The 24,213-nt window shown below is 40.8% G+C and overlaps 2 protein-coding genes across 5 annotated transcripts in view; one reads left to right on the top strand and one right to left on the bottom strand.

Annotated features, from left to right (window-relative positions):
* Positions 1 to 349: 349 nt before the first annotated feature.
* Positions 350 to 24,081, bottom strand: WBP4 (WW domain binding protein 4). Of its 3 annotated transcripts, XM_080612380.1 has the most exons (10): positions 23,942 to 24,029; positions 17,721 to 17,793; positions 16,209 to 16,271; positions 15,993 to 16,116; positions 14,963 to 15,184; positions 13,972 to 14,027; positions 10,768 to 10,834; positions 8,980 to 9,110; positions 7,859 to 8,088; positions 350 to 5,433 (listed from the first exon to the last, which is right to left on the bottom strand). In XM_080612380.1, coding segments are annotated over exons 1-10 (1,176 nt in total). In that variant the 5' UTR covers positions 23,944 to 24,029; the 3' UTR covers positions 350 to 5,225. The 3 variants fall into 3 exon arrangements, with proteins under 3 accessions (XP_080468506.1, XP_080468508.1, XP_080468507.1); XM_080612382.1 differs by lacking the exon at positions 17,721 to 17,793 and having other exon boundaries at positions 23,942 to 24,014; XM_080612381.1 differs by lacking the exons at positions 16,209 to 16,271; positions 17,721 to 17,793 and having other exon boundaries at positions 23,942 to 24,081.
* ELF1 (E74 like ETS transcription factor 1) overlaps positions 24,071 to 24,213 on the top strand; it is an 87,513-nt gene continuing 87,370 nt past the window's right edge. The window contains exon 1 of one of the 2 annotated variants that reach the window (XM_080612376.1): positions 24,071 to 24,209. The gene's annotated coding sequence lies outside the window, so the exon portion shown is untranslated. The other variant, XM_080612375.1, reaches the window with a different exon arrangement.

Genomic DNA, 24,213 nt, shown 5'->3' with positions numbered 1-24,213 from the left:
TTGCCCTCAGAGGTTTATCCATTCAGCTACATTTGGAATGTTGTTACAACAAACGTCACGTGAACTTTGGTAAGAATTGTAAAATTAACAGTTTTAACCCAGGTCATTTGTTACGTGTAATTGATGCACAGAAGAAACCCATTTCCAGGAAGTGCTGAACGCGCTACTGGAAGGCACCAGACACTTCTCTTGGTAACCGCAAAATTAAAGTATTTATTTTAAGAAGCATTCCCACATTTCCATCCCTGTTTTGGTTTATCTTGACCCCAGGCCCCATTTTTAATAAAACATGCACTTGTCCATCTCCCAGCTTGCCCTAACCCCCCTGAACAGATGAACAACAGTAGCGGATGGTTCAAATGAAAGCTTTATTCAGGGTCTTCATATAAACTCCACTTCAAGAACTTGCAACATTTGTAATTGCAACTGAGAAGCTGCTAAAGAGAAACCCACTGTTTAATGTTGCAGAGGATACCTATAAACTAAACCACTTGCTTCTCATTCACCCGTTCCTCTGCACTTCCCCCTCTGTAATGAAGCCATTAACATTCACTCTCTTCAGCCCCCAGTCTGTGTAATGCTTTCTGCTAGGTTTTAACATGGGCTGTGTTTACTTCTACAGGTAAAGTCAAACCTGTGTTTGCTGACACTGTCTGAGAACCCTCTGGGGCAGATTCAGCCTTTTTCAGAATATTATTTGCAATGCTTTTTGCTCTGTAAAGAAACTTTCTATTCAAGCTATATCCCAAAACATTTCACAAAGCTCAATCTGTTTGTCACACAAACACTTCACACGATTTCTAAGTTAAATAATTCAGCAGGTAGAAGGTAAAGAGGACTTAAGAGGTAGATACAAGAGAGACTGAAGAGGTAACAGCTGACAAAGCAGAACCAAAGGGTTGCTGCAGAAGGTACAGAGACAGGTTTTGTACCAGCCAGCACAAGGATTAAAAACCCCACAGAAGGAATGGGATCTGTCTCAGGAAGAAGGATCAGTGAGGAAATCAGAACAGCACATGGAGTTGAAACAGCTTATGGCTGTTTGAGAGTAGGTAAGGTTGTACCTCTCCAGGGCATGATGCAAACAGATGGCAGGAGCTGGGATGGGGAGACATGGTGGCCTGTGTAAGACAGCGTAATGCTTCCCCAAATCCCAGTGGAGCAGAGGTGAGGTGAAGGGAGATGCTGGAGATACAGCACAGCGGTGATGTGGAGGTTTGCATAGCTGGGAATACTGGAGGAAGACTATTTGAAGAAGATAGCAATAACAAGACAAGTACTAAAAAGGGGAGGCACAACTCAAAAAGCTGATCAAGGAAACCAAGAAACAAAGTTTTTTACTCCCTTTCTAAGATACCAAATTTGCACTGAAGTAACATATTTTTCAAGTGAAAAAGAAGAAAAAAAAAAAAAAAGACAAATGTTTTTATACAAGCACAGGTGAATTTAACTTGGATCCATGTCATGACTGGCCTTCCCACCTTCTTAATCTGAACAGCGGGACTGGATGATGCCACAGCACAGATTTTCTCTATGGTAGTCAAACACAAAACTTTACGCTATTGGGAAAGTCTGGATTTCAATCTACAAATTCCTAGGTGGAGGGTTAAAATTTGGCTTTGCCTAAAGAGGAACAAGGAGTATTCTATAACCTGGGTCAAACAAGCAGGTCTCTGCACAGCTCCTGGTATAAAGAAATGCCCATCAAAGTAACTGCAATATATTGCATATATGCATCAATTGCATATTGAATCAAAGTATATGCAATATGTTTGCTTCTGAAAGCATCACCAGCTTTAGATAGACCCTACTATAAAAACACATACACCAAAGAAAAGCATCCTGTACTGCAAAGCTATCTTTAGACAGACAAGACGGGAAAGATGAGGCAAGGAAGGAAAAATACAGAACTGACTTGCTCAAACCCACACAAATGAAGCCATTGTCAGACACTGCCGTGACTCCCCTTTTCTCTCTGACTCTCCTCGTATTGCTAACAATGTCCACAAAACAAGAAGCTTGCAATAAAAGGAGGCAAGCAGCTAAAAACATGCTGCATGACAGAAAATGGGTAAGCGAGGAAACAACACTCTTCCTCTGGTAGCACTGTTCTCAAACAGTAAAAGGAACATTCCTTTACTGAAGGCCAGTGCAGCCAAGGCAGGATTAGCAGATGAGGAGCATAACTGTGGTAATACCTACAGGATTCCTACAGCAAATTCCAAAGGCAGAAGATTTTGCAGGGAGATAGCACAGGAGGGAGAGGGATCTGCACAGAACCTGTGTCCTGGAAAAGCAGCGTCTGCCTTAAATCTCACAAAAGACAGTGTGTTTGTATCAAAAATACTTGGTTTAGATACACAATAAGGAAACTGAGTGACAGCATGGTGCAAAATGAAACACTGACTTTAGATAGATCCCATTTGATTCAACTGGCCCTTATTGTAATTTAAGGACAAAGAATGAACTGGTCTCTCCTCAAACTGACTCAGAGGTAGCGGGGAGTGGAGAGCTCTGTTTCTTTGTGAAACACAGGCTTCAGAAGTCCCATCAGCAAAAGCAAGTGTATGGTATTTAAACCAACTTTACTATCAGTGAACAAAGAGAACGTTTAGTATCTTTTCCACTAATGCTTTGTCTATTTAACACCGTACTTGACAAAGACCTTTGTTGATATTACAACTAGCAGCAGCTCCTCAAGGAAACAAGTTTGGAACACTTTCAGATGGTTTTAAACACCTCCTTGAGCAGTTTAGTTACAGGTATCTTTAATCACTGCCTGTGACCACTTCAATGTGACAAAATTTTTAAGGAAAGATGTTAATATTTTGGGAACCTCACTATAAGAGAAAAGATGAGCTCCTCAGAGGATTCAAAAGTGGAGCCTACAAGTAAAACAACTATACTACTGTGCCAATAAACAATGAAATCACTTTACAGAGCTCCTACAGAAATGTATACACTTTAGGCTTGCAGTAACAGAAGCATATGAGTACAGCAGTACAAAAAAAGTTTGTAAGGAAAAAAACGATTGTGCTTGGAAGGAAAGCAGGATCAGCTGTTAACGTGGCAGCTGGCAATGGCAGAGCAGCAGAAAGAGCCGGTTGTACTGGAAAATCACAGGGTGCCAACGGCAGGCAGCACAATGCAGTCATGTGAAAGGCAAATGTGGTTTAGAGCCACATGTACCAAGAGTCGCTTCCAGTAGGCCAAGGAAGTATTAGTAACATCACCCATGGCCTTAATCTTCCTTGAACACAGAGCCCAGGCAAACTCAGGCTGGAATAGGTGAAAAGAAGTGGTGGTGGTGGAGTGCCACACAAGGACATGTTATGTGATGCTGAAAAGACACGATGGATTCAAGAGGAGAAAAAGCAAGTTAGCTGAAGGACAATACTTGTGTAAATTGAGAGGAAATGCGCATAAACTTGTTACAAACATACGGAGGCTCCAAGGTGCTGCAGTAGTGTTGTTCAGACATGAACAAAACCTGAAACCTGCTCTTTCTAAAGATACCTGACAACCCCTCCTCAGCAGAAAGGACGCTTCTGCTCTAGCCTGGCACGTGAGGTCTTTCATACAGAGTACTTGTTGTACATTCCTGCATGTATGAAGAATGTATGAGAGCATCCAGCACACATCCAGCATCTCTAAATGACAATCCAGGGCTGGGTATTACAGGGAACTTTCAAATTTCTCAAAACAAACATCAGAAGAAATACAACAAGCCAGAGAAACACACAGGGTTGAACACAATACTCAATTCTCTTCTACACATAGACAGAACATCACAGAATAGAAAAAAGACCTTGGCATCCTTTGTAAGACATGATAAACAGATTCCTTGTCTCACACTCCTTTCTCTGCTGATAGGATGGATTAACAGTTGTTTTCTCTGGGAAGTTCAAGCTCAGCAGTTACCAACTCCATTTTGCTGCAGCCGGACTCTGACAACTGTTTCAACTGCACCCTCTGGTTTTGGCTGTGATGCTCCTGAACAAAACACTACAAGCTTTCAGAAAGAGACATATTTTTTAGTGGGTTCATTATTTGAACATTTGTGGTCCACTGTTTGACACCTGGAGAAGCAATGAGTGCAGCTGTATCCTTTCGCAATGACTCCTGATCATGCTAAATGCAGAGCAATCCCACCTAGTGAAGAAATCGAACCTACAGGCCTTAAGAAAATGTCCAAGCCATCGCGGACAGTACAGCCATCAGCTCTACTTATCCATCTTCTGTTTTCTCTCCCATGGTACTGAGAATGATGAAACTTCAATACATTTAGCCCCTCTCAGCTTAGTCAGTCACTGCAACTATTCAATACACTCGTCTTATCAACAGACAAAATCCATCAACCTCAAAAAGGGTTCTGCATGCTGTAGCAAGGCCAGGTCTTTGGAATGTTTTGTCACAAAAGGGACATTTTGTTGTGTAAGACCAAAAAAAGAAAACTTGATGTGCAAAAAGAAGGAAAAGCTCAAGCACAGGCAACAATAAAACAAAATACAACAGGAAGACACCACAGAAGTATCTGCTCCAACAGGCTCTGGGGCTGTTACAGAAAGTTAAGATTCATCCTGTTTAAACCTTCTGCAGAGGTTTAACATGTTTCTCATGCACGTACAGAAATGATTTTCCAAATGTCACTTGGAATGAGTGGCACTGATGTGACTAACTCCTCTACAAACAGCTTTCATCAAAGGATCACTGTGAAATGTTGGCAGTCTCACCACCTACTCTTCTGCTAGCTATTAGCCAAAGGTTAGTAAGCACTGTATTTTTACTCATTAGTTAGGGAACTACTCCACATAATCAATCTTGGGGGATGATTTTATTCTCTAGTACATGTCATTGATCCAGTTCCTCTGTGAAAAAACAAAAGGTCTGCATCCTTTCTGCCAGATTAAGGATGACTACATTCTCTCAGAAAAGGAGTAAAAAACCTTATGCAACATATTTAAAACAGCTTACCCAGAGCAAACTAAACTTAGATTGTACGGATAAAATAGATATATTTACAATATTGCATTAAGTAACAGAACAGAGACTTCCATTCCAAGATCAATCACATCAAAACAGAATTAAAAATATTACAACTCACATGTTTCAATCCCTATAAATCCTTAATTTCTATCCAACATCTTCTTTATAAAAGCCTGTTTAAAATATTACACTTTCGATTCACTCTTGCTTCAACAGAATCAAGTATTATTTGTTAAGTGTTACTGATCACTCAGTCTCTGTCTTAAGTTCCTAGATTTTCCATTTTCAAATTTCCTCTTTTTAAATGTTGGCACCCCTTCTGTCAGCTCTCCAAGGGAGGTGACTGTCTTCTCTTTAAATATCACTGTCGCATCGTCTGGATCCTCTGCCACTGGGGGTGGCAGACTGTCACTCTCTGTACTAGGAAGCTCCAGGTCCACTTTTTCACTGGCAGAAGAGAGGAAAACATAGAAGGATTAATCTACATGGAAAAAACAGCATGGTGTACTGCAGACAGCAACATCCATATTTGATTGTCAAAGCAGCTTTGAGCTAGACGCAGTCTTCTAGCCAAGATCACCATCATGACAGGCATCAAGCAAAAAACATCCTCTTTGCTGCTTCTGTGTGGGCTGCCCTGAAAAGTAAAAAACTAAGCCCTCATTGTGTACAGAGCTTATAGCATGGCCCAAGCACTCATCATGTAAATAGTCCCGCAAAAGACAACAGGACTGCGTGTGTTTAAATTTAAAAGACAGTAGTCAGTGAGCAATTAGCAATGCTTCACTGCCAAAATGCTACGGAGTAGTTTTCCACAAGTGTCCATCCCTGAGGGTCTGCATGACAGAACAGAGAACAGGCTTACCGAACCAGCCAGTGACCTCACGCTGGGAGGAACAGCTCTGGAGAACAGAATCACTGCAAATACTGATCTGAACAAATCAAGGACACCATCTAAAGACAACCAGTTGGTTTTAAGAGGTCAACAGCAAAGCACTGTGTTCTAGAACAATAACCTTTGGCACAAGCATATGATGGAGAACAACCCAACAGTTGGCAGCAAACGATCTTAATTACAAGTCCATCAGGCACCACACCAGTATAACTCTGCTACAAAGAGATACACATTGTATTCCTGGCCAATCCATACAAGAAATGCTTCAGTACTACTGAGTGTGTCTGATATTGACTCCTGTACTGTACGTGGTTTCAGGTCCTATGCTTCGAGGAAGACATGGACTGGCTCAGGCACCCAAAGAGAGCCACGAGAATGACAGCAAGTCAAGGAAACAAGACTGTTGCAGTATCCCGAAAGTACAAACCTCTGGAAGTGGTTGCCATTGTGCCTAACCTCAGTTTAAAGTAAATAACAAACAACTGCATTTCTCTCCTTTACATGTGTGTACATCTCAGGCCTGTGTGTTCACCTACAGACTGATATATAAGGTTCAGTAGCTAAAAGCACTTTTTATGAGACAGTGCTTTCCAAAAACTGAAAGAACTTATCAGCTCTGGAGTCAAGGAGCAGTTAGCTGGTCCAACACAGAAGGTGTTATGTGAACATTGCAATCTCCAAGGAAGTAGATCAGTGCTGAATTTAGTTCCAACACTGTCGAAACTGTCTGCTGAATAATTTACAACTAAAACGCTGGAGAATGGGGTGAGCATGAGGGAAAGGACAGATTTCCTTCTCCAAAACCTAGCTTCTCCAGACTCCTAGAGGGCCCCACAACAAGAAACTGGCTGTAAAAGGCAGCATGCCTCACAAAAATAATGAGCCACCTCAAGCACTGTGCAGTAAAACCAAACCAAAACAAACCTCCCGATCACAAAAACATCTGCAGCACATTGACTGGACATGGAAGAGGGACAGCTTCCAGATTTAAAATGGCATAACTAGATTACACGTTTTGTCTTTCATCTCCTTAGTTAAGTCATTACAAAAAGTGTCTCCCACGACATTATAAGAGCCTCCAGGACTTACCCACAGTGACAGCAGTAAAGGTTGTAGTGGATTTTGTTTTGGTTTTGCTTTAACTCTGTTTTGAAATGAGGCAAATGAGGGAATGAGCAACAGTTGAACCAACTCTTTTACCGCAATACTGGGTGAAAATTTGAAGTGTCTTTTCAACCATGTCCTTCAAGTGAGAAGCTAGAGTTAGTAAAACACCACAAAGTGAGAAAGAATTCACTGCTTGTGCAAGTAACTCAGCCAAACACACCAAGCGTAGGTAGAAATTGCTCGGAGTCTGACAAAAAGCATACTCCTTATGTCAGGCACTCCTGATCCCAATAAGGAAGGAATTCAAAGCAATGCTAACCCAGTATGATCAAGATAAGGTTGCTGGTGGTCCTAGAAGACCAAGATACATCTTGAACTTCAGGCAGAGTTAGACCACCTCATTACTCATCAGAAACAGAATTTAGCCTGAAAGCTGGAGGCCCTGAGAAAGCTGCCTATGCTGTTCTGAGGCTGGAAGCAGAGGAAGAAAGAGTCAGGAGAGCTCCTGAGGCAGCTGAGCCAGATTGTTGAATGAGATGCTGTTAAGGAACATAAGCTTAGAGTAACTACCTTTAAATAGTTGATACTCAGCCTCTAAGAAAAATTATGGATGACAATGATCCTTTAAATCACTTCAGCTGAGTTTGTAATCATGGTGAACTTCTACACTAAACCAACCCACCACCACTCCATCTGCCATGGAGTGCTATTACTTCAAATAATTCCTGCGGAAAGAATTGCATTTGGGCTTTATTTCCAATCCCTGCAGTGTTAATTCTGCCAGAATTCAGAAGAAAAAGCTTCAGTTCTTTCAAACAAGTATTCTGGAAACAAATACCATGAAAATAACTCTGATAAACATTTCCTCACCTTGGTTCTTCCTCCTCCTCTTCTTCTTTCTCTGGAATCGCCTTCCATTTTCCATAAGGATTGGTCTTGCTGGATGTGTCACTGGAGGCTTCTTGGGAAGGGGATGAACTCTCCTCTTTATCAGCAGTTTCTTCTGACTTAACTTCTCGCCATTTCCCGTAAGGACTTAACTTCTTAGCTCTGGGAGACTTTTTCCCTTCCTCTGATTCATCACCATTACCTCGTTTCCTCTAAAGAGGAAAAAACCCACCTTAAGCAAAAATGCCTAAATAAAAACACAATGTACCTTTATTTTACATCTTTGATTTACCATTACCTACTATTCATACTTTTCAACCAAGAGTAACTTGAAATGATAAACCCATACTGTCATAAAATTTACTTGAAAACAAAGCTTAGCATAGGTAAATAAAAAGCAAGAAGCAAAAATTCACATACAGCTTTCTGTGCTGCAGATACACACACTTCAGACCTAATACCTGGTAGTAGCTTACGCTGAGGCAGAGGTACAAACATACATATTTTAGAATTAACACCTGTCTGTGAACACATTTTATGTTTAAACTGTCTGAGAAACAGTTACAGAAAAACCATCTGACCCAACCAGAGCCATAATCATAAGCCTTTATCATAAGTTTTAAACCTGAAGACATAGATCAATATAACTGATCCAGATTTTGTATTACGTGCTGCCAAAGTTTTTCTCAATTAATAAGGAAATTACACCCATGTGATTTTCAGTCAAAAGCTCTCCCTGAGGGTCTCTGGGCAGTCACATTTACCAATGAAGGTTTGAAGTCATCCTCACACTGCAATCCAAACCACTCTGTGGATTATTTCAGCGAGATGACAGTGACCTTTCTCAGAGAACATCACATCTCTTTGCAGACTTCAAGCTGCTTCAGGTGGGCTGAAGAGGATGATCATGCTTTCTATTCTGGAACAGTGCCACTAATGGGCCAAATGATTGAATAAAGTTTCATTTGACTTTAAACAAGTGCAAACTTCTACTTTCAGTCATATGGTTTAACCTAATTACAATGAGTACATCCTGTCACAACACATAAATCATCTTCTGCTAGAAAATTAATACTGTATGTAAAATAAATCTAAAAACTTGCCTTGAAATTTGTTTCCGAACTCTGTGCTTCATTCTCACTGTCTTCTGAGTCTGAATCAGATGTTTTGGAATCTGCTTGGCTCTTCCCAGTTGAGGATGAAACAAAACCACTTGGTTTCTCCCATGTGGATACTGTCAAAATATTTGAACAGTCACATTACTTATGTTTCCAATTCTGATCTGGCATTACCTTTCATAAGGAGTGCTGTCTTATGCAAAAATACAGCAAACAGTTTAGCACAAGGCTTTTGCCGTTGTTCGATATGTTTGTTTTAATAAACATAATCAGAAAGATAACATTTCACTTCCCAGCAGAGATACACTTATGACAGCTGAGTCTACTGTTGGTAAAGCTTGTTTTAATTAGTGCTTAAGAAAAATGACATAAATGGTGAACTGTGGCTTACAAGACTGTGGTCTCTCATCCTTTTGCATGACAAATTGCCCTCTAGAGGTGCCTATCTGATTTGCGTTGTCCATCGATTACAAAGCCAGAATGAGGTAAACTGTAACTGCAAGCCTCAGCTCTCCAGGTAGATAAACCCCTTCTCTGTGCTACCTGGCTCTGTAACATTAGGTCAGTCTCTAATTAAAGAGCTATCAATTAAATACAAATATCAATCTGAAAAGACATGGGAGTATGTACAGGATGTGACCTCGCTTTCAACTTTTTAGTTGGAATTTGCTGGTACTATACAGGCAAATAGACTGAGAAGAAATATTTAAGTCTGAAAATCAGTTTTAGTAGCAATAAGGCAAAACCAACCTTCAATCTGGATTTTTATATAAGCTTTCAAATTTAATAAAACTCTCCAGTTATTTTATCTCTTTCCAAAGAAATCTCCAACTGAAAACAACACTTAACATGTATCTTGAAGAGGTAAAGGTGTAAGAAACTGGTAATAAGTGACTTTACATGACCAGAACAGTCTCTTAAGGGCACTGCTGTCACTTCAGAATCTCACAAGCCCAAATTTTACCAAATATGATTACAAAGCCATTCTTCATGAGTGTCATGTGTCCACAAAGAACTTGAAAAAACAACACAGCCAAAGGCATAAAATGTCCCTGAGCTTAGAAGGCAATGTTTAAAAATAATCAGCATCTCCTCTGGCTTTCAAAAGAAGAAATCACAAATCATTTGGGCAGGGGAGTGGCACACTGGAAAACTGGAAGTTTGGGGTTTTTATTCTATTCTTGGCATCGTTAGGAATGCCACTTCATACCCAACAGCAGAAGGAAAACTCATACACAGCAAAAAATCACTTGCTCTCCAGAGAGGCATCACTGACCTCAAAATTATTCCAACGGATTTAGAAAACAGATGCCTGTTCTGAGAGAGTTACCACGAAGTTCCCCATGTTAGTGAAAAGAACGGGGGAAAGAAGTAGGAGGCAAGATGCTGGGCGGTCTTATCAATACTGTGTTGGTAAGAGGAAAAGTTTAGGAGATTCTTACTCAGTCCTACATACCTGCCAAAAAAAAATCCTGCCCCTGTCTGGTTTCCAAACTATAATTTCAATATATATGTAGAAAAGAGGAACACACAGTTCAGAGTTACAAGTTGAATGTCAGAAAAAAACTATTAAGCACGAACGTATACACACTGACAATACAGCTATAAAGCCAGCACTGACCTAAGCAACAAGTATATTTCAACTAAGGTAGCAGCTTAAAAAATTCAGAACTCAGTAATACCCTTAAAATGCAGTTATTTGCAAAACGAAGTGCTTTTCTGAAAACCTTCTCTCCTGAAACAGAGCTTAACTGGAAAACAAGCTCTCCTTACCTCCTGTTTGTGTGTTGTAGTAGTAAGTATGACCATCTTCAGTGACACCCTCTACCCACTCTGCTGTCTAAGGAAAAGATACAGGAGAAATTAAAACAAGTTTCAAGGGTCAGCCAAAGCATCACTTATAAGACTATTCAACCCTGAGTATCTTTTGTTTGTGATAATTTTCCTGTTTTAAAGCTTGAACCCCTGAAGTTGTTAGGAAGTATTCCCTTTGACTCAAATGAGACTGAATTGTTTAACTTAAAATACTGCAAATGCACACACACATTTTTTTCTCAAGCAGTGGATAATTAGTATGAGGCAATATAACACGTTGCCATACACTTCAAATTATCATACAGGCCATTATTTTACATGGGGTTTATTTTCCAAAGTGTTCACCCCTGAGGTAGTAATTTCCTGTTTGTGTCATTCTCTTTAGTGGAGGTTGATAAAAAGTTTCTCTGGAAGGTGCAAGGTTTTGTGAGGGCTACAGAACACTGGTATCAATAAGTAGTATCACCAACTAAACAGAAACATACAAACAAAAACCATTCTAGAATTTATCCCAAAACAGATCTTCACCAGAAATAACAGAGAAATCAAACTTTGCAGGAATGCATGCCTGTTCATTTACTTCCTTAGTGAAGCAACACTTTTCCCTACTGATTAATAAATCCAGCTGAAATGTGGCGGAAGTTGCGGGTAGGTCTTTTTGGATGTGTAATTAAAATGCAGATGTGCAGAATCAGCCACAGCTACATAATCAGTCATTACCCCTGACTTAACATCTCCCTTAAGAACCTGATTTTCGTCAACACCTGCACATACTGCTCCTTAAGTACTAACTACTGCCTGCTCCCCTGCATTAGGCAGAACATCCATGAAGCTTCACCATACGTTATTTTTGCATTAATAAATGTCTGTGTGTGTATATACACAGGCTTTGGCACACACATACCTATACATTTGCTTAACACTCTATTGAAACTTTGTTGTTTTCTTTAAATACACAACAAAATCATGAGTTAAAGTTCTCGCACCCACTCTGTAAACAGGGGAAATTGTACCAGTAGGTTCAGAGCAGGCAAAGGCAAGAGAGCCTTCAGTAAGCAAGTTTCCTCAAGGGTTTGTTCTCAAGTGTTAGTTTCTCCAAAAGAAGCAAAAAAATTTATTTTCTGTAAGTAGAAAGAGGACAAAAAGCCAGTCTTAAGTACAACCTGGCCTTTTTGCTAGTCATATCCTAAGCATCTCAGCAGATATTTGATGCTACACACATGGAGTATGCTACTATATAAATGCTAATTGTAGAATCAACTAGGTTAGAAAAAACTTCCAAGATCATCGAGTCCAACCGTTACGCCAGGACTGTCAGGTCAACGACGAAACCAAGTCACTAAGGGCCTAATCCATGTGGTTTGTGAGCACTTCCAGGGACGGTGACTCCACCACCTCCCTGAGCAGTCTGTTCCAATGCCTGAGCACCCTCTCGGTGAAGAAAGTTTTCCCAATATCCAGTCTTAACCTCCCGTGGCGCAGCTTGAGGCTGTTACCTCTAGTCCTATTGCTTGCTACTTGGGAACAAATGCTAACAAGCATGATGTCAACCTAACTGAAGTTGCAGGTAGTCTTCAATATGCCTTTTCATTACTCTGTTCTTTCGACCTCTTATGATGTCTGAGAAGCAAGCTAATGTACTGTAAAACAGGGAGGGCCTGTGAATCTACACTACATATTGCAAGCATGCCCTTTAATTTCTGGGCAGTGAGTCCTTGTAAGAGATCTGGAATGTTCCCAATGTCTTTAGCTCAAACTAAATAAGGAGCAATCAAGTGGTTGTTTTTAGCAATAGCAAAAATAACTCAAGACACCACAAAGTCACTGAGCAGGGTGAGGGAGGAATGACAAAATACAGCCATGTGGCATTAGACAGATATCCAAGGCTGAAGGTGTGTGTTTATGATAAAGCTGAGATGAGCTAACTTCAAATTGTTGCCAGGAAGGGAGCCCCTCCTCTCCTCTCCTCGATCTGCTCTCCCCACGCTGGCATTTCCCTGACTACCCTCAGAGTTGACGGCAAGGAAATAAGCCTACAGAGCACTAACCTAAACTCTGATGTCTTCACTCCCTGAACTAGTTCACTGTCAGGGCAAACATGCACCAAGGACCACACAAGATTAGATACAAGACCACATCTTCCAGTGGAAGGCTACGTTAAGACTGGCTTATAAATACTGCAAAGCTATACCCTGACTGAAAAGATAAAGACTTCATATATACTTTGTGAATTGATTCAATTGCCTAAAAATATCCCCAATTAAAGCCATTTTCTCCTCTGACCGTAAGTTATCCAGTACCAAGCACAGGCTACCTTCTGAGATGTACAGAATGGGAAGCATTCTGAAAAACCCGGGCTTTTTTGATCTTTAAAATCCAACATTGGCAAACAAAACTGACTTTAAATCGTATTGTACTTATGAGACCTATCTTCAAAATGGGGAAACGGAACATGTCACAGGAGTGTTGTAGAAATCCTATTTTTAATGTTCTGAACCACAAAAATCCTGGAGGGATAAGTATCAGGGGAAAGCCCATTAATAATAGGAAGAAATCAAGGAACGGTTTGGGTTGAAAGGGACCTTAAAGATCACCTATTTCCAATGCCCCTGCCATGGGCAAGGGACACTTCTTTCTGTCCTTGGTCTATTCTGCAAGCGTTCCCATGCCTTAAATAAGGAAAATACAGTTATGCGCTAAAAGGTTCCTTACACGTAGGTTCCATGACCATGGAACTATCTGACAGTGCAATCTTCATGTTTCCTAAGAGAAAGGACTCTTTCTCTTATGTGTAAGATCTTTTTTTTTTTTTTTTTTTAATTACATTTCATTTGCACAAGGTTGAAGAGAATTTATTCAGAATTTCCCAAAAGTTTTCAGTTTTATGGACTGAAGCATGAAAAAAGCATACCCTGCAAAAACACATCCACCACCATTTCTCTTCCCTTGATGAAGAAATTAGCCAAAAACTGGTATATTAAAAGCTCAGTCTCCATCAAGTATATCATAAAACATTCTATACATTCAGGTTTTCTTTTCCGAAGTTTTTGAAGAGGAAACAATTTATCTTCTGCAAGTCAGAAGACTTGCGAATTGCTTAGCTTATTTTTTGAAAAGTGTTTGCAAGGACAAAGAAAAGTATGAGTAAGAGTATTTCATTACCGCTTTTGAGTTTGGAGAGTTGCCTTGGAATCCTTTAGGTTTCTCCCACTGTGATTCTTAAAAAAACAAAAACATATTTCATCCATGATTCAATCCTGTTTTAACAATCTTTAAGAAAAGGAGATCTAAAGAATATGATATGACACCGATGTGCCCACACATACAAACAAGTAATATAGTAAACAAAGTAGTAAAATCCTCATTGGAATATAAATCACCCTCAAGCAAACTATGGTATGAACAATAAACATAAGTATCACAACTAAAGTTGACTTTACTGGGACTAACCACCTTCCAGACCCTGTTATACTATGGCTGATACATACATTAATACTGGAATTTTGATACAAAGGAGAGTTATTTCTTTTGTTTGCTGAGGTCTTTTTGTTTGGTTTGGTTTTGGTTTTTTAGTAAGAAACTAAACACATGATTTTTACCTTTTGACAATTATTTTGTATGATTCAAGACTATGGTAAAAACTCATGTCAATCCTTAAATTTATAAAAACCAGTTTGTAATATTCTCATTGATCATAAAAGAGGGTTGCTTTTAATGCTCTGAAGTAGATCACAACACATAGCTCCCCAACAGAAGTCAGTCAGATAAATCCTGTAAATGTGGAAAGAAACAATCAGACAGCAACCCATAACTACTCTCATTTACTTGGGCACAACTAATTTATTTCACATTCCTGATCAGAACACTTCTTCAGGAAGAACACCGCTATCTTTCATATACTTAACTTCTGAAAGGCTAAACACTTCCAGAAACTGTGGAATTATTGCTTTCTTCCATTATTAACTAACAGGAAAAGCAGCCTGAAATTCTGGATGCTAACGTCTTGAATGTTAAATATCAAAACTCCATCTACTTGTTCACATTTTAATAACCAGCTTACTACAGAAAGAGCAGAAGAGAAAAGAAATGCAGGTAGTCTTTTCTCATTTATATCCAACAGCTAAATCTGCATTTGCTCCTCACTAGTTTTTACCTCCTGTTTTGGTGTTGTAGTAGTATGTATAGCCTTCGGGAGATAATCCTTGCACCCACTCCTTCGTTTCAGTTTTTGGTGGCACTGAGGTGTCCAGAGATGACTTTTTTTTCTTTTCTTTCTTTTCCTTCTTTTCCTTCTTCTCTTTCTTTTCTTTCTTTCCTTTAGTTTCCACTGGGTTACTCTGCATTTTACTCTGTGTCGAACTGGGACCTACATCATCTTAAAGAAAATAATACTCCCTTTTTAGAAAAGAGTAATAATGTGAGCTTAAATATCAGTGACTCTTGAGCAACAGTAAATAGGACATTTTGTCTTTATGAGTTATATTCACTCATTAGCGTTACACTCATAGCAGGTAAACTTAAAAGATTCTGTTCACAGAATCTTGCATTGTAGCAATATCATAGTAGTGTAAGAAAGTCCAAGTATCAAAAGATCAGTAACATAAAGAGAAAAACCGTAAGGACCAGTGAGCTCTAACTAAACAACAACAAAAAAGAAACTAAGAAAGTTATGAAAAAGATAGTTCTACAGAAGCTTAAAACTACAAACTTTTTTTAATGTACAGTAAGTTGTCACATGGAACAAAGGTACTTGCTGAACTGCAAGCTGAGTAGGAGATTCTCACCTCCACTGTTAAGACACCAGTGGGAACCCAACCTCTCCTACTTAATAGGAACTTTTCTCTCCAACTGGCAAAAGTGACACAAAATTAACCAAAGGAAGCTGCACTGCTGATTCAAAGCATCAACTGCAGCCTCTTTTATGTTACCTCATTGTTCAATTTTTCTACTCCAAACTGGATTGTTCCATGGACCAGAGGATACCGTAGCTAAAAGCATTCTGTGCTGTCACTTCTGCTACAGGCAATTTGCAGGCTCCCCCTTTTTTCTTTTCTTTTTAATGTGCGAACACAGTCCTGGAGTCCTTCCCTCATGTTCCTAAAAACTAATTTAAGAAAAAAACCCTTTCCTATTCAGTATTCTTTCAATTCTGTCTTTAATCTTCTGGCAGCTATATGAACTACCTGGCTTAATTCCAAGCCTTTTCATATCTTCTTGATAGGCTTTCATTGCAGCCTCCTCCATTGCTGCAAATTCTTTTGACATGTTTTCTTCTTCTTTTGCTTTTTCCAAACTTTTCTTTTTAATCTAAAACAAAGAAACAAGAGAATAAATTAAACAAATCTGATAATGAAAGAGATTAAAAATAAGCATTTGTGCAATTAAGATATCCGAGTTACCTCACTAATTCTTTTTGCCACATTTTCTTTATGATTCTTTCCTCTTTCATGAAAATCAATGCTCTTCAGAGAGAAAACCAAGAAAAAATTGTAAGTATTATGCAATTTTAATTTCATTAATTTTAGCTAAAATCTAGTTAACTTAGTTGAACAAGCCTAAGTGTAACTGGTCTGAAAACACTTCCAGCAAACACTACAGCTACAAAATGGCTGTACGAATTAAGGAACACTGAGAAACACTCAACTTGGAAGCTACAAAATATCAGTAATGCTCCGAAATGGTGCCATAAAATTTCATAGTCTGTATTTCTAAGATCTAAATTTTTTTCAAATGATACTGTTCATCACACATAGAGATGAGTAACAGGAAATCTGGGCTCCCTCCCCATGCTATCCTTCCAAGTGTCATCCCTTGATTTTTTTCTTACCCTCTCTGTTTTCGTGGAAACTTAAAAACCATATGGGTTATGCAGCATTCCAAATATTAGCTAGGCTCCTTAATTAGACTGCCTCATGAACTTAAACAAGTCTGCAGGTCCACAGACATGAGAAAGGGAGAGGAAAAGGCAAAGTGGGAGAGGAGCTGAGTAACTGAAGACAACAGAGCAGTCTGCAAGCCAAAAAGCTGCCATAAAGACTGAAGCCAGTAGGAAGTGGAAGGAGTTCAGAAGCTGTACAGGGGCAACAGTGGAAGTCCTCATCTAGTTCGCACAAAGAACATCTGAGCTCATTTAGGTGTTCAGATGTTAGGTGCCTGAGCCTGACCTAGCAACTCCAGAATTTCTTTGCATGAACCCATGTGCAGAGAATGCACCTCCAGGGCAAGATTCATCTCATTTAAAAGCAGACTTTGTAAGTTCCCCAGATCCCTCTCCTTTAACATGTATTTCTCTTCACTGACCACAAGAAGGAACCTAAACCAATTAGCTCACACTTGTCATTCTGAACTGCAGGTATCTAACTGTAAGCCAGACGAAGCTCAGCTCCAGGACTACCCCTGGCACTGAGTCAGGAATGCAAGACTTAATTTCTAAGTAAGAAACCAACAGGTCTAGTATTCTGCAAAAGGCATCTGCAAGTCAGAAACACCTTTCTGTAACCCAGTAACATTTCTGTGGGCAGTCCGTAATTAAAGAAACCTGCTTTAAATGCTTAAGAGTGCTGGCTGTACCAGGCCTACCATATATAAACAGTACATATGCCAGGTTTTGCTTTCTACTTGCATGTGAAGGCCAGGAACAGGCACAAAGTTTCAAGACAGATCAAATGTTAAGTTACAGAACTTGAAAAAGCAGGGTCAGATAATTCAGTTCTTATCTGTACTGGCAAGTAGAACAGCAGACACCACTTTGTATGCATGTACCTGGCTCCCACACACCATATTTTAAATATCTCAAGTATTACAACAAATTTCATGCATCAATACATTAGTATCAAAAGTGATGTCAAAAGCCTGTAATTCAAATTCTTAGTATTTCAAAATCATTGACATATTATGGTAGACCATCGTACAGGTCTGTTGTCAGCTATCCAGCACTTGCAGTAATCGCAGAATTTTTTTGGCTGAGATTTCCAGTAATCGGCCCTGGGGAGAGAAAAAAAATAAGTATGTATAATCTGAAACAAGAATCAAAGCCACAGGTCTTTATATAGATATATAGCTTCAGAAACTAAATCTACTCTGCTTTGGGTGATCGTATTGTTCAGTATTGGGATTGTCCCCAACTGACCCCTGCAGATTGCAAGATTTTCACAATGGAGATGCTTCTGTAAGAACCAGAAACACATGAAAAGGCAAGCTAGAGACACATAAGCAGCTCTAGATATCCTACTAAACACAAACTGTGCAACTTGCACTTTTCATAAATGTTTTATGTTTTTCATAGAACCGCATACAATAAATGTGTCTAAGTGTAAAACATTAGATTTAATGTCAAAGTCTGCTCTGGATGCTGTACACAGTGCAGCGCAAAGGCAGTACAAAGGTGCAGTCTGGACAACGTGAGCTGCTGTGGGGAATCCTGGAAGAGATTCTGACCTGTGGGGTCACAGACACAGCAGTAAATTGTTGGGATGTTTCAGTGTAAAAATGCGAGTAACGTCTGAAACATGCAATTTAAATAAGTCGCATGCGTCAGGAAACTTGGGGAAAACTCTTCAGAGCTCAAAAGTTAGGACATAAAAAGTATTTAATAATAAAACAAACAAGCCCTCCAATGGCTGTTCCGTCATCAAAAACCACTTCATAATGCCAGATAAGGCTTGTGAAATAATTCAATTCCTTGTTAACTTGCAGCAACAGAGGCAATGCGTTGGTTCAACAAAACACATTCTAGCAACAAACTGCTCTTAAAATGGAAAAGAATGAGGGGTGAAAACAAAAATATCTCAAGGTTACACTGAGAACATCAAAAAAGATCAGTCCAAAACCTGAATCATTGCCTTTGTCTGAAGATCAATGGACAGAGTTCAAGGAAAATACTTCTTGACACTTCTATTCAATAAAATCAAAACTTCTTCCATGCACAGTGATAGCACCTTCAACTCTTACACACGCAAGCACATCTTTCATTACCAGAAACAAACCTCAACTCTCAAAATTCAAACAGATATCGAAATACATCCTCTGACCAGTGCTTAACGTAAAAATACAACTTTGCAGATGCTACAATTATTTAAAAGTGTAAGTATGAAGGATATGCTCTAAAAAAAAAAAAAAATTCAACCGATAAGCACTAGTGTGTTAGCAATTAACAGCTTTTCCAGCAGTTTTCTGGAAAGCTAGAAAGGAGCATTCCTTGATTTGAACATAAAGCTGCTCATCCCTGAAAGGTGGTACTTTAAAACTGGACGATTACTTAGTCACACATTTAATTAATGGCTTTTGAGATTTATGTATCAAAATGTATTACAGCCAAAGCCCGAAAAATCGAACACTCTCGGCTGGAAAACCAGCCTAGTGGGAGGGAGAAATTCAGAGCTCAGAAATACCTTGAGGCCCTTTTTCTTACTGGAGCTATAGCTCCTAATTTGTCTCTAAATCCTTTGACAACATCTCAAATAACGCTCCAGCTGAAAGCTGTGTTACCCTTCCTAAAGCAACAGACCAACTCTGACAGAAAAAACATGAACTGTACAACAGCCTCACTGCATCTTTCAGATATGCAAGAACATCTGTGTGCTTCCAAGTTTGACCTAACAGAGCTGCCTCTTTCTCTTCAATAGAATCAAGTATAAGTGCTAAAATTAAGACTGTACAGCTGCACCCACCAAAAGTCAAGACTTGAGAATGTGATGAGCTGTATTTTCACAGCTGTATTTTCCATGGATTCTTTCCTAAATGCTACCGGACATCACATCTGTAGCAAACCACTGCAGCTATACAGAGTCATCGTGCTGGAGAACCTGAGGGCACTCCTAGGGATTAAGTATAGATCCAAAAGCTTTTTATCTTCATCTCCTATTGGTTTTGATAAAGAAGGGCTGCCTCTCTGTTGTTACATATAAGAGCAAATGATACTGTCTGTGCAAAAGACTTGATATCCTGGGAACCTAAAATCCTGCACGTCATGATTAATGAATTGTGGAAATTATGGTCCCAAGATTTTCCACCTTGACTTCATATTACTCAAAAACCAAGCTTGGCTGAAATGGAATAATATCTGCCATTTTAACAACAGTGGAGCCTGCAAAGCACCAACAGTGCTGCAATAACAGCAAGCCAAAGAGAAGTGTTTGGAAAGGAGCAGCAACCGAAGCAAAACCCCACTTCAGTGAGAGGCTGCTAGCGCTCCACGGGCTCCGGTCACAAACCTGAAGGTTAATCCAGATCAATGACAACGTTTCAGTATGTGATTGTTCTATTAATCTGCCAAATACAACCTTGAGAGTAGATGCTGTTAAAGTGGTACAGAGGTTTCTTATACTTGAATAATTGTGTACAAACCAAGGGAAGCACAGTTATTTTTAAAAGTCATTGCAATCAAAACCGTACAGCTTTTAAGACTCCCTGTCTTCTGCCTGGCACTTCCATCAGTGAAGGTTAGCTCTTGTTTCCAGCTTTACAGCTGGACTAACCTGCCAAGGACCAGAAAGCTTACCACCTAGCCAGTATCACCACAAATACCTTCCTTCCTTCCACTAAAACAGAGATAGTCCAGAACGCATCAAGTCTGGCTTCTCCAGGTTTGCAGGGCTGAGGTTCAGCACCGCACACATTTACCTAGGTCTGGCTCCCAAACAGGAGCTTGGCAACATGGACCCAGAGAGGTATCCAAGTTTTCACTGTAAAGCTCTATCTCCTGGGAAGGGTTGTGACAAAGTCCGGTGGGAGCCTGGTTTTCCAGAACTGTCTGAGCAAGTTCAGCTTGGCAACCAGCTACTGGGCACCCAGGGAACAGGGCAGCTCAGATAGTCAGGTACTCGGCAACTGCTGGACAAACTGCTGGAAACCTTCAGCCATTTGGAAGAAATTTTCGTCTCCTACAGAGCAGTGATCTTTTTTCAACTTCTATTTGTCAAACCTCTCAGGGGACAGGATGTGCAACAGTTCAACAAGATAAAGGGGAAGGAGAAAAAAAGAGAGAGTAAACACCAAGCTGCTTTCTTGAGACTTTAATGAAATGACAAAACTCTTTGCTGAAAACAGTTGTAGGATGCAAACAGCGTCAGTGTTAAAACCATTTTCAGAGTTCTGAAATTCATTTAAAACTTCAGAGGCAGTGAGAAGATGGAGAACAAGTAGCAACTCTGCATGAACAGCACCTGCCACATTCATCATTTCACAAAACAAGAAAACACTGAAATCTCAGAGAGAAAACTCAGAAACTCAGGTATTTTGACTTTCCATATTTATTTCTTGAGCCACGAGACAAATGCAGCCTACACTGCAGTGACCCATTTATACACTCCAGCACGTGAACCACGTGTTTGGGAGCACACAAAAGGGGACTGGTTCTGTTGACAAGGCTCAGAAAGCAACCTGCAAAGTAACGCCAGCAGTATTGGGGTCCAGGGCCCCAAATCCAGTCAACTGGTGAACTGCTTCTCCCCACAAGCTACAGTATTATTAATGTTTTAACAGGTGGTGCAATCAGCTTTCCTTACAGAGCAAAGCTTAAGAAACTCCCAATAAAGAAGCTACCTTCAGCTGAGACAGCTTTGCCAGACTTGACTTTGGGACTGAGGTTTTGGTTTTACCACATACAATTAAAATTAAAGGGGAGGGGGTGGGAAGGGAAAAAACAAACAAACAACTGGTTTAGGTGGTTCTGAACACAAGGAAAAAAAAACCAACAAAAGAAAATGTGTCTGTGAATCTAAACCTGGAAGCATTTGCTTTGAACAGCTCTGTTCTAAAACAAAAGACTTGAAATTTGGCGGAGAGGGGGGGAGATGGGAGAGAGAGGAGGGAAACAGTGTTATCAGGGATAGATCTGTCAAATTAAAAGAATTTAGGGGATAAAAACATCATACACATGCTCAGCAGTCTTCAGTTTTAACAACTACAACTTCTGAAGAGTACACAAAGGGGCATCTCACAGCTTGCTGCAGGTTTGAGCACTGGGCAGCTTGTGTGCACATCATCTTGAATACAGGTGTGCAAAGTGAGAAGAGACAAAGTCAAGTTCTTGACTACACAAAGAAATGAATTCAAGGTAACTACTGTGGCTGCTCTATAACAACCACTCAACAGGAGACAACATTCAGAAATAGTAATGAACTCAACTTGGGAATATTTGTACTTTCAAAGAAAAATAATAGTCCTGTAATGGAAAGAAATAGAAAGAATGGAAGAAAAAAAAAATCACATCTATTTCACAATAAACCCTACTCCACATGGGAAGCAATTCCAGAACAGCTAATTGTAATTCAAATATCTCAGTATTAGTAAAACCTTATAAGGCAACTCTAAAATCAACAGGGAAGGAGGCCAAAAAGGAGGTTTTCTTGTACTGTGAAGCGGGTCCCAGCAATGGCCCTAATGACCCACACTTTCAAATAATTCACAACTCTATTCGTTCATAGTGCACTAATCCTACCCTAGAAACTCTGCTGAGATACATACCCGTATTAAAAAAAGTGTATTTAAAAATAAGAACTCAAGAAAACAGCATTCATAACGCAGTGAGTACATGGGGCTGCCCTTCCTAACTGTGGCTTCTAGTGTTTCACAGAATACACATCTGTATGTGGGCTCCTACAGACGGATGGGAGTTTCATCCACATGAAACAGGACAGTTCTCTGAAGAGTTTTGTTCTTCTGGCTTTCAAGCCCATTTTACTTTTGCCAATCCTTCTGTAAATTCTAATTTGCAACCTGATTTGCTGCTGCCTTTTCTCACTGTATTTGCCCCCTCTGAACAACATACAAATTACAATATCCCACAAGACAAACTGATCAGAGAGCAGAGTCTGCAGCAGCTGCTCAGTCTGACCTGTATTGGTGCTGAAGATCATCTGCATGGATCTGCTTTGCCAGATCTCTTTTCTATATCACAAACTCTGTAACTTTAAAGATAATGCTGCAAATATTTTTAACAGCATACAAGAATGCACAAGAGTATCAGGGCAGGCAGCCTTTTGCACATATGGAGCACCAATGGACCTCATGTTCCCTGAATTCAGTTGTCTAAAAAGTCAGATGTTGAGTTGTCTGAGCTCTCCACGTCAACAGATGGAAGCTATCACCTCCAAAATGCCACTCTTTCTGTCCCAAATATTCATCTGAGAAGCAAATTGAACTCCGTAAGTGTGTATTTCTTCCTTACACGGGGAACTTAGAGCAAACTACCTGAGTTAGTCCTCAAAACTTAAATATCTTAAGTGCAGGATATCTACTGAGAGCAGAGCTCTGCTGCTGTAGATGCAGAATGAAGATACGGGCTATGTCAGGAAGAATATTATAAGAATTAGAAGAGGAAAAAAACAGCAACACAAACTGGGTCAGGAAGCTGTGCAGGTATAATTATAGCAACAACTAAAATTAAGAACAGCACTGTATGTAGTACCAGCCTGCAAGCCAGGCTCGCACAACCTAACCATCAAATACTTCCCCACAGAAAGATCTCTGAGTCAGAGTAAAGGTTGGTTTTCTGACCAGGTTAAGGGTTGGTTTCAGTCAGTATCGAAATTATGCATCTTGAAAAGTAACAGAAACAAACAAACGCCATTCGTATGAAAGTCTCACTTAATGAAGATCAAATCCTGGATTCTTACGCCGCAAACGCGGTAGGTATTAACACAAGTTTCCTAATTAAACTCTCGGCCAGGAGGACCGAGGCGCGGAGGCTCCTTTCGCACGCTGCACCCAGGAGCGGAGGCACCAAAGGCGGCCGCGGTTTGAGGGGCAGGGGTCGGACGGGCAGCCGGGCAGCCGGCCCCCCTGAGCCGTCCCGGGAGGGGGGAGCCCAAGCTGCCCGGCGTGTCTGGGAGAGATAACGGAGCGAAAGCGCAGCACAAACAAACAATCAGGAGGGGGGAGGCCGGAAGGGAGCAGGAGGACGGGGTCGAGAGGGAAGTAACTCGGTCAGTGAGGCGGGGATCACCGGCCACGGCTGGGGCACGGCAGCAGCCCGGCTGCCCCAAGGCCTCCCGCGCCCTGCGGACACCGGGCCCGGCCGCCGGCACTCCCTCCCTCCCTCCCTTCCTTCCCCGCCCGCGGCCCCAGGGCAGGGGGCTCTGCGCAGATCGTGGCGGGCGCTGCCCGCTCCCTCCCGGCCCCCGGCACTCACATCGCCGCTTCCCAGCAGCGCCGCCGCGCAGCACCACACCGCGCCGATCCCCTCCGCTTGCTGCTAGCCGCGCCGCTGGGGCGGACTGGGGCGGGCCGGGGCGGAGAGAAGGAGCTCGGCGACAGGAGCCGGGAGGGCTCAATCCGCGTTCTCCTCTCCCCGCCCTTCCCCACCTCCTGCCTTCGCCTGCTCCTCCTCCCCGCCCCCGGGAGAGGAGAGCGCTCTGTGGGGAGCCGCTCCGAGAGGGAGACGGAGCTGCCGCCGCTCGGTGA

This window comes from Psittacula echo (genome assembly GCF_963264785.1).
Source record: "Psittacula echo genome assembly, chromosome: 3".
Lineage (NCBI taxonomy): Eukaryota > Metazoa > Chordata > Aves > Psittaciformes > Psittacidae > Psittacula > Psittacula echo.
The sequence above is the reverse complement of the archived record's forward strand: the minus strand, read 5'-3'. Positions and strand labels throughout refer to the sequence as shown.